Source organism: Ruditapes philippinarum, unplaced genomic scaffold, assembly GCF_026571515.1.
Source record: "Ruditapes philippinarum isolate M1 unplaced genomic scaffold, ASM2657151v2 ctg17709_1_1_1_1, whole genome shotgun sequence".
NCBI lineage: Eukaryota > Metazoa > Mollusca > Bivalvia > Venerida > Veneridae > Ruditapes > Ruditapes philippinarum.
The window spans coordinates 4959-15767 of record NW_026859542.1 but is presented as its reverse complement, the minus strand read 5'-3'; the positions used below and the strand labels follow the sequence as shown (position 1 = coordinate 15767).

Sequence of the window (10809 nt, the reverse complement as noted above, 5' to 3'; positions counted from 1 at the left end):
GCAATATCTGGGGTACGGTATACCGCAGTGGTACGGAACGTCGGTGATTCTACTCACGACAGGTGTCCTAATGCCGGAAGGGCACCTGAGATTTTCCTGCACCAATAAGTGGAACGTCGCCATATAACCTATACTGTGTCGGTGTGACGCATAAACAAAATAATAAAAAAAAAAAAAACAAAAAAAAAAATAAAAAAAAAATATGATAATAGAATATTTATATCTATATATCTTGTCAATGGCATTCAACGAGACGTACTTTGAATAAAGCCTTGTTGAATAGTTACTTTATTTCGTAGTTGAATGTGGATATGCATAATAAACAGGTACAGAAATAGAGGAATTCTTATATTGCGACCAAAGACCACCTGTTAAACACTGAATACTTAGGTAGAGAGCCTTTAGAAAACTTTTATGATGGTTCAGTTAAACTGGATCATACTTATCTGTAAATTATATAACTAAACATTTCTATGATACATCTCTGTGACATGGAATAATATTTAGTAATGCCCTTGATATATCGAAGGAACTTACCATGTGGGTTCATTTTGTAAATTGATAGGAGAGCAAAATTCATAACCGTACTATCATAACCACATGCAACAATAGGGTGGTTACATTCGTGAGTACATCCAGTCTGTGTAGGTTTTGCTAACGATATGTCTGAACCCAGGCAGTAACACTGAAACACAAATCCATGGTAAAAATGTGACTGATCAAAGTCAGAATTTAAACACAACTTTAATTGTCGGTTTATAGATGGATGAAAACCATATAAGTGAAACATTTTCAATAAAGGTAAGTTGGTGTACGTACATTGGTCATTGACTCGTCAAAGACTGGTCATTTACTTCAGAATACATTTTTTCTTTTATATGATATTATTATATACAGTATAACTTTGTCCCAATTAAGTGACTGTATTTAAATTAATTCTAAAAAATGTAAAGTGGATTAAAAAATTAAAATGTGTCAAGAGATTTCTAATTTCTTTAACATCAGCATTTAATTAACACTAAGCACTAAAATATGAACACTATATGTATATTTATATACATGTACAACCTTTCCCATTCTTTTAAAAAGCCAATAGACGTAACTGTATTGGAGGTCTGAACAATTAGAATTCATCCATATCACGCCAATTGTTTTCTCGTTAAGAACACACGCATATTTTTACTTTGGCTACATACACCGCTCTCTACGGAATGGCGATCTTTAGAGAGTGCTTTGGAGCGTAAATTTCCAGTATCGACCATGAACAGGCACAATCAAACCAAGCCTGCTACATTTTTAATTTTGGCATTAGGGGCATTCTTTTAGGAAACTTTTTTTTCTATTTTAAAGGTCGCTTGTACTCGCCTATGTGTAAGTGAAATAAATAATATATAATTATCTTAACTCTTTAAGTTTGAAGGCTTGAATACTTTTCATTGTCTGTCATTGCAAATGAGGAATGTTGAACTTTCATTAACTAAGTATTCAATGTTTCAAAGGGTTACTTTTGTTGCACTGTATTCAGAAAATCTCTAGCACACATAAGAAAACATTTCTTACTATATGCTTCCACAACCATCTAAAAAACCTATATATACTAAAGTTATACAAATTATACATTTATAGACATATGAAATTGCTTGATAGTTACATAAATTATAACAAATTCACCTTTGTTTTTGTAACGCCAACTACAGTGTGATCATCACATCCCGGAAAACAATGTCCAGGATCTCCGTTTATTTCAACAAAGGGATGTTGTTCGTTGCTGGTAATGCTTTTCATCGAAACACATCCTAAATATATAACATATCGCTAATATATAGAACATTTTTTTGTAAAGTGATCCGATAAGAATACATCTAAAATCACAACGTATCATAATTGTATGTTTAATCGGTATTTCCTGGAAAAAAAATTCTTCTTAAACTTCAATGTAATGAAACATAGCTTTACTTTACGTTATTGTAATGGATTAACTTAAGACATTAAATGTTATAAATAATGAAACTTAATGTACAGAATGCATGTGTATCTATGTACATGTAGATAACCGGATCATATAACTGACGTAGCCAAAAGAAAAATATCCTAAATTGTTTAACCCATTACCAGATTTACACGCTTATGAACGCCTTTTTTCACCCCCCCCCCTTCCTTTTCGTTGTCTCAAATGGTGAAAAATGTCTTATTTAGGCCCCCACACTTGTGATTTTTGGCAATTTTGAGATGTCCCCTCTTTGCCATGAAGAATAATGCCGAGTAAATCGCATTATGACCTAGATCTTGCCATAATGGCCTTGGAATACCCTAGATTTTGTTACTATATATAGTAACATAGGTATTAATTATTAATTATTAAACTTCGCTCCGCGCCCACGCAAATTAGGTGTTTTTGTCCCGCGACCCCGCCGTTTTATAACTTAAATCGCGCTCCGCGATTTCGCGGGCTGAAGTTTATTTTATCAAACTTCGCCCCGCGCCCTCGCTTTTAAGCGTGTTTTCGCTCCGCGCCCCCGCCGTTTTAACTTGTTTATTCTCGACTTTTTGCTCGGCGGGGTCGCGGGACGAAAACATACTTATAAGCGGGGGCACGCGGCGAAGTTTTATTTATTTAAACTTCGCCCCCCGTCCCCGCTAATTAGCGTGTTTTCTTCCCGCGACCAAGCGGTTTTATTTTTTCAAATCTCGCTCCGCTCCCCCGGGGGATGAAGTTTTATTTATTAAACTTGGCCCCGCGCCCTCGCTAATAAGCGAGTTTTCGCTCCAAGACCCTGCCATTTTAACTTGTTAATTTTCGACTTTTCGCTTGGCAGGGGCGCGGGGCGAAAACACAAATGGCACAAAACAGCCACCATACAAATATATTTTTCTTATTCAAAATTATACATTGCTTACTGAAATTTTGAGTAATTTTTAGATGTCCCCTCTTTGCCATGGTAACAGTAAATTTAAGATTACAAAGGCAATGGTCCAGTTAACATTTGTGCCAAGTTTGATAAGTATTGTTCAAAGCTGTTTTGCTGTTTTTATAGTTTTATAGCAATTTGAACCTGTAACGGTAGATTTTTCACTGACAACAGCCATTTTTCATAAAATGCTCATGCAGTAAAGGGTTTAATGGTCTCTTCTTTAATATACTGGTATGTATAAATTTACTGATACTTATCCTCTAGAAGTGTCGGACAAAATGTTTGTTTGTCAGAAAGTTGACTTATAATTAAAGCAGCAGATTGATTTGTGTAAACACAAAAATTACATCAAGTGGTTTGAGAAGCAAAGTAAAGTTCAATATTAAACATCTGTTTGTAAACAAGTTTCTTCTTCATATATATATTTTTTCCGCATTATCTTCTATTTATGATTGAAATATTTTTTATACAGATTTTAAATTTTCTCAGAATTTAACAGTGTCTTTCATGTGCCAGCCAATGTCTAACCAGAATTTCTTTTTACAATTTATGCGATATTGCATGTTCCAGGATTTATAATGGGAACTTCAGTTCGAAGCAGTAATGATCTGCAGAGTCATATTACACATCCATTTATTCATGTATATATCTCATTTATATTATAAATTTTCAAACAACAAAAGTGCATGTAATGGCCAGGTTCAATATTTTCCTTAAAGAATAACTGAGAAAAAAGGTCTGACTGAGTAGTGGACAAATAGTATACTCTGAGATGCTACATAATTATATTACAGTAAATATTTATAATAGCAGCAAAGCCAATCAAGAACACATTAATTTTCTTTGTTTATATATTCATTATTAAATTGCGAATACTATTTACCATAGAAGCAAAGCCATTCATGACATCGTAATTGTAATTGCAAAATTGGTTGGCTTTTGGTTAACATGATCAAAACCGTTGTCAGTCAATAAATAAGGCATATCATAATTTTTACCTGGTCACTGACAATTTACACTTGGATGGGCATATGTCATTTTTGTATACATTGCTTGCAATGTACCTATATCTCAGAAATCGTTACAGGTTAAGTCGTTACCGAACAACATCCACTCCCGAATAAAACCCGCTATAGAAACTAGTTCTTCATTCTGCAGTAGCGTTACATTCCGACTACACATCATTAAAATAGTGTTTGCAAAGTTGTTTAAATGCTTTGAAAGTTCAAAATCGTTCATTTTCATGAAATAATAGACTCTACATTCCTTTAAAGAAAACAAAAAATAGCAGTTCATTGATAAAATCGTAGTTTATACCTTCGCATATACGCATGCGCTTGCTAGCATGAATGAATACATCGTAAATATAGTAAAGTTATATAACTGGGACGAAACATCTCAAATTCCTGATTTACATTTATGCAATAAAATTTGCCTAAAATGTTTTACAAAATGAGTATGGAGCTCCGTAACAAAATTTATCAGCGTATACCGGAAAATGATTTTTTGTTGTTTTTTTTTTTTTTAAGAAAAAAAATACATGGCAATTATCGTGGCTTCGAAAAATAGAAATTTCGTTAGCTATTCTTTTGAATACCGTTTTTACACATGACTTTCCTTTCACTTTTGTATGCCTTAGATTTTTGAAAAGAAATATGTTTCGAAATTCAGCGAAGATTGCCTGATTCTGACAGTACGGGTAAAAATAAAGATTCGGCCGCTCGACCGTTCGACCCATAACAATTCTTCAAACTTCGGATATTGACGATTAAGCCAGAGCATGGAGCTAAATATAGGCATATGTGGCCAGATTCGACGATAAGAAATAATCATTTGAAACTAACTGTAAATCAGTGTAAGCATTAAGAAATAAATACATTAAATTTATGTTCAGAAAATAGGAATTATTTTAATCTGCTTATATTGATGGGTGCATGGAATTGCCGAAAAACACCGAAAAACACCAAAAAAATACCGAAAAACACTTAAAATATAAAGAAATATTAAGGCTGTGATTAAATTCAGCAATATAAATAATTTATGATGGTTATTTGATGAAATGGGTTCAATAATATCAGTTTTAAATCGATAATATATCATAAAATACGCTGATGAATGTATTCGCTGAGCTGCGTCGCACATAGAAAAGCCGAAAAACATAACATAACATAACATAAATTTATTGCATAAAACTCTTTTACAAAGTTTATAGCAAGCAATATATAATTGCGGCAAGTACATAGAAAAAGCCAAAAAAACACATGTCACAGGCAGAAAAAATATATGCTAATTTCCATTTTAATCACTAGAGAAATTGTTTTTCACAATTCCGATCAATAAATTTATCAATTGTCAGCATTATATCGAAAAGAACACACTATAAAAATGTTTTTGGGAACTCAACGGGTAAGCTTAAAAAATATGGATAAGCCGAAAAACACTTTTTACGGCGATACAATTGGTATAATTCCAACAAAATTAGTTTTATCTACTTTTTTCTATCCTTTAAATGATTAAAATTTACTTTCTTTTTGCAACCAGTGTAAATTAGAGAATGATTCTATTCTGTATTTAATGCGATATGAAAGTGTTTTTCGGCAACGTAACAGTCTAGCGTCAAAAACATGGAAAAGCCGAAAAACACATTTTTACGGGCGATAAAATAGTCGTAGTTAAAACAAGAGCCGCTATTAATTTTTTTCAACCTTTTAAATGAATAACTATTACTTTCTTTGTTACCAATGGAAAATGTCAGTGATATTATTTTTATAAATACAGTATGAAAGTGTTTTTCGGCTACGTAACGGTCTAGCGTCAAAAACATGGAAAAGCCAAAAAAAAACAAAAAAAAACAACACATTTTACTGGCGATGAAATGGACATTTTTAAAATAAGAACTATTAAATAAATTTTTCAACCGTCTAAATGAATGATTATAACATTATATTTGTAAGCAATGTAAAATATCAGTAATATTTTGTAATAAACATTGTATGAAAGTGTTTTTCGACTATGTTACTGCCTAGCGTCAAAAACATAGAAAAGCCAAAAAAACAAAAACAAAAAAACAAACAAACAAGCACATTTTACTTGCGATAAAATAGATATATTTAAAAAAGTGCTACTAAATACATGTACATTTTTCAACCGTTTAAATGAATAACTATTACATAAATTTTATTACCTTTGTAAAATGTCAGTTATTTTTTGTAATAAGTACAGTGTGAAAAACAGTCAGCGTAAAAACATGGGAAACCCGAAAACCACATTGGACCCGCGTTAAGAAAGGTATATGAATAAAAATACCCATAAAATTAGACTTTTCAATCATTTTAATAATTAACTTTTACTTTTTATTTGTTTTTTTTTTGTATCAATGTATCAAAGTACAGTACGTAGATTTGTAACATGGAAATGTACTATAATTTGGTAATTAAGTCTTGTAGGATGATTCAATTAATTGACTTTGTATAGAGTCCAAGCCAGATCATGTATTTTATTAGATAGCATCACTGGAAACTCAATATGACTGTTTCAATATTCTATACTGCAGTCCATTTACCGGGTGTTTCAAAAAATGATTTCTTTATTGCTCATCTATCAGCTTTCCTAGCAATACACTCACATCTTCCTTGTCTCATTCCCTGCGGTCTGGAGAACGCAGGGTATTGGTACGCGTTTAACTTTTGAGGCATGGAGGAGCACGTGACCTGTTTTCGCTACATGGAGGAGCATGTGATCTGTAAACCGTACACGATTGGTTAATTGACCTTTTCGAAAACCTGGCTAATTACCGCTTGTCGGTACGTTACGGAATTACACCTAATTAAGAACAAAAAACTATTACGTGATATTTCTAATTTTCTATAATTATTTTACCGTTTAAGGTGGGAAAAACTTGAATGATGTATTTAAAAATTATCATTGTATCTCAAATTTTACAAACAATAAATTGTTTATACTGAAAATCTACAAAATTAAAATATTCGTAGTGGCATCTGTGATAATAAATAGAAATATTTTCTGCGTAAACTTGTGTGTTTACTTTATTTTATTTTTTTGCTTGGAATTATTCATAAAATGGTAGGCTTATTTAATCATTTTCTTAAAAAGAAATACATGTACATTTAATTGTTTTATGTTCGACCTTCTTCGGTCAGCAACGGTCACCAGTCTTCTATTTTGGTCGATTATTGTCAACTATATTCCTGATACAAACGTTTATTTATTCCCCTCTCCCAAAACAATGTTGAAAATAGTTAAATGAAATATCTTTATATCATTCCCCGCAGGAAACCATTTTACTTGTAAATAACTTTGGAAGAAAAAAGCCTTGGTGCATGTGAGTCACTTGTTAGGGACATTGACTTGGTCAGAAGATGACCCGATCCCTATTGTTTTCGAGGTCAGTAGGTTAAAATCAACATGACTTTGATGACAAAAATGGATTATATTATCAAGCAATGTATACTTCAGTACTTTCAGTGCTTTGATTACTCATGGGTATATTGCCCACATATATTACTTGTTTTAAAATCTAGAATCTTTTAACGAGAAACTCGTATATATACATTTGGTGCTACAAATAAAGTTTTCTTCTTCAAAATTATAAAACAAAATGTATTGCTAACTCATATTTTCTGTAAGACCTTTCTGACTTGCTTATGAGTTAAACAGTAACTATATGACGTACATTTTTACTTACCTATATACTCAAATACTCTAACAACCTTGTAATAACCGACCCATACTTTGTCATTGGACGGCAAATCTACATCAAGACTTTCATCAAGGTAATAATTCATGTCAGTACCAACTTTTACTTTTGGTGTGGCTGGAATACAACTATTATTGTAACCTAGCCAGTCAGAGGTTCCACTAGATATGTAGAGCGTACCTTCATAATGTAGAAACAAAATACCTATGAATTACTTATATTTCCATAGTTTATGTTAAATTTGAGAGATAAAAACAAGATGGTCGGGTAAAATCACCTTCAACATATTCTGTTTCGGTAATTTCCTGTACATTCTTTTTATGATTACAGCTGTAATCAAAGCACAGAATGCGCTGAATTTGTTTGGGTCTCAGAATGTAAGAAAGTGCCACCAATGCTTTCCAGCGTTTTAAGACTAATTGCAACACTGATATTTAATCCAATGTTTATTTGACTTAAACAATTTGAAAAAAAAGTTGCCTTTACTGGTAATTGAACTCCAGACCTCTCGCTTCCTAAGCGAGCGCGAAAACCCTTCAACCACGGTGAATTTATATGTGAACGGCCTGAAGAAAAATTAGGGCTTGTAACGACTTAAACTGTTGTTTAACACAGATGTAAATAATCCCGGAGCTTACTTTAAGCATGTATATTTATAAAGAATCAAATGTCTGCAAGTTCTGTGGTATTTTCTGATCTTTGCAATCTAAATCGTACTGTATATATGTATGTATTTTCCTGTATAAGTTTATTTTTATGTATTATAATTAATTTTGCAAGGCAAGGAGTTTGATACATACGGAATTCTGCATAACAAGAGTTGCATCAAAAAAACATTTATGTTCATTTTTTACGACAGCCACACTTTATCCTTGCATATCATGGCTACTTCCTTAACAAAGACACTTAAAAAAGAATAAAAAAAAAGTTTCCTCGACTGGGATTTGAACTCCGGACCTCTCACTCAATAAGCGAGCGCGTTACCCCTGCACCACGGAGCAGTTATACTAACATGTCTGAATAACATCAAGTCAATCTAAATTTAGAACTTCCATTGCATTTCGGGTTTGTAATCCTTATTAATTTCGAGGTATTTTGTTCAGGATAAACCTGTTGTTTAAAATTGAAGTAAATAATTTAGCGAAAATCTTCTCGCCCAAACACGACATGTAGAATCTGTATATTCCACTACTCGGTTTGTGTAGTATTCGGTAATCGACATCGCTAAAAATAGTATTTTCATTGATAAAATCGTATTCATCCGCGTAATTTGTGATTGTACATTTATTGACAATTCTATAAGCCAACGCTACTTTTAAACTTTGAATTCGTTGTAATTTGTTGGATACTTGTAACAAAATAAAAATATTTCTTTCTTTTAAATCGCTAGTTTTAAGCTGTTTTGAGAACTACTTGTTGTAGGTTTGTCGTAAACTTCTGTGTCAGAGATTGAATGTCCGCTTTGTATTTACTTATTTTCGATCAGAAAATTCAATAAAACAATATTAGAAATCTTCGACCATTCGGAAATTATTTTGCTTGAAAATTAATGCGCCTGTCTTTGACCATCTTTACGCAGTGATATCCACTGAATTTTACGGCGTTAGTGTACATATAAATGGAAGTAACCGCTTCAAAAAAAGTGGACTACTTTCGGCATTTGCAATTAATAGCATTAGACTCTGAAATTTCGCTACCATTATTTGTTTGGTCTGACGACCCAAACAAATAAAAAACTGACCTTATCTTTTTAAACACAATAAATCAACAACATAAAACCATACATTATACTAGCAATAACTGAAAAAAAATGGCAAAAATCAATAAACACAGCAAAATCACTAATAATACCGTTATTCAAATCAAATTAAGATGAACAGGTTTCATTTTGAAAATGGCCCTTTATACCCGCCTTCTTTAAGAAATAGTCCCTCTTTTTTAACTAATGATACCCCAAAACAATTTTTGTCAAGTGTACTCCTTGCTATAAAAAGTTGTTTTTTCTTACTATTTACTTAAATTTATTAGAGATAGTGAATTTTGACAAGCTTTGTACTGAAAACGAATTTATAGAAAGTAAGAAATTCAGTGTGTGACAAACGTGAATAAATGCTAATTTGTTGATTTGCGCATGTTAACAAAGATATACAAAACATAATAATGTTACTAAAACAACCGCCTTAATTGTTATTTAAAAAAGCAGGTTGCAAAAAACATATAACTTACAAAATACAGATATTATGAAAGAATCAATTTAGATATATAACGTTAATATTATTACCTTTACAACATGACACTGACAAAAGAACGAAGAATGATACAGTTCCTACCATTTTGTATTGTCTATTTTTTCTTTTAAATTTTCACTTAAATCATCAAGTCAGTTAAACGTATACTCTAAACATCTCTTCATTTGATTAAATGATGAAACGGATGTTATATACATCATTTATTAATTACTCCTTATGAACATAGTTGAACAGTTGCTTTTTAAAACCACTTAACAACCGACATCTTAACTTCCTGATATAAACATTTGATATTAACATGTCCTTTATACTTGAAACAATATTTAATTTATCCCTTCACTACTCGTAAATTGGTACGTGATTAATGAAGCGATATTTAGCGTGCATTGTTGCATCAGGTATTTAGTTAACTATTGCAACAACAACAAAAACCACAAAAACATTTATGTGTGTAATATGTTCTTTTTAGTTTTCTGATAAATTAATAAGAATTGAAGTAACACTAATAAAATGTATATAATTATATCAAATATCATGGTCATATCATGAAGGTATTACATATTTTTTACATTAAATTTAAATACAATTATGCCCCACTAATGTTTCTTTAGGTTTATTTCCCCTCATACTAAACTGAATTTTTGTAAGAGAGACAATCCAATAATAGAAAGGTGTATTATTTAGATATGCGGAACAATAAAAGATTTAAAAATATATTGGCCGCGAAAGCACATCTGCTTTATGTACTGCTTATTAACTGTCGCCTTGCTTGTTAAGTGTAGTATCTTTGTCATGCTATTAATTAAATTGCGATTTTAATTTGGCTTAAGACTTGAATATATATTTGCCAAATTAAACTTAGAAGCAAGTGCAATGAAACATAGTTGAATAGAAAGGGAAACGATGTACTATACACAATTTTGCCGATGGA

General features: G+C 31.8%; 1 protein-coding gene across 1 annotated transcript; it reads right to left on the bottom strand.

The window, feature by feature from the left end:
- Window positions 1-290: 290 nt before the first annotated feature.
- On the bottom strand, window positions 291-10221 carry LOC132756898 (uncharacterized). Its single transcript, XM_060748045.1, has 4 exons — window positions 9911-10221; window positions 7618-7809; window positions 1672-1796; window positions 291-685 (listed from the first exon to the last, which is right to left on the bottom strand). Exons 1-4 carry the CDS (start codon window positions 9960-9962, stop codon window positions 443-445), a joined length of 612 nt encoding a protein of 203 aa, XP_060604028.1. The 5' UTR covers window positions 9963-10221; the 3' UTR covers window positions 291-442.
- Window positions 10222-10809: the final 588 nt, after the last annotated feature.

What these genes read in the sequence shown, in the direction of transcription:
- LOC132756898 (XM_060748045.1), bottom strand. Translation starts at nt 9,962, where the DNA reads ATGGTAGGAACTGTATCATTCTTCGTTCTTTTGTCAGTGTCATGTTGT. An exon ending in GTCAGTGTCATGTTGTAAAG is followed by an intron (nt 7,810 to 9,910) that starts GTAATAATATTA and finishes TACATTATGAAG; the next exon opens with GTACGCTCTACATATCTAGT. An exon ending in TTGGCGTTACAAAAACAAAG is followed by an intron (nt 686 to 1,671) that starts GTGAATTTGTTA and finishes TTTGTGTTTCAG; the next exon opens with TGTTACTGCCTGGGTTCAGA.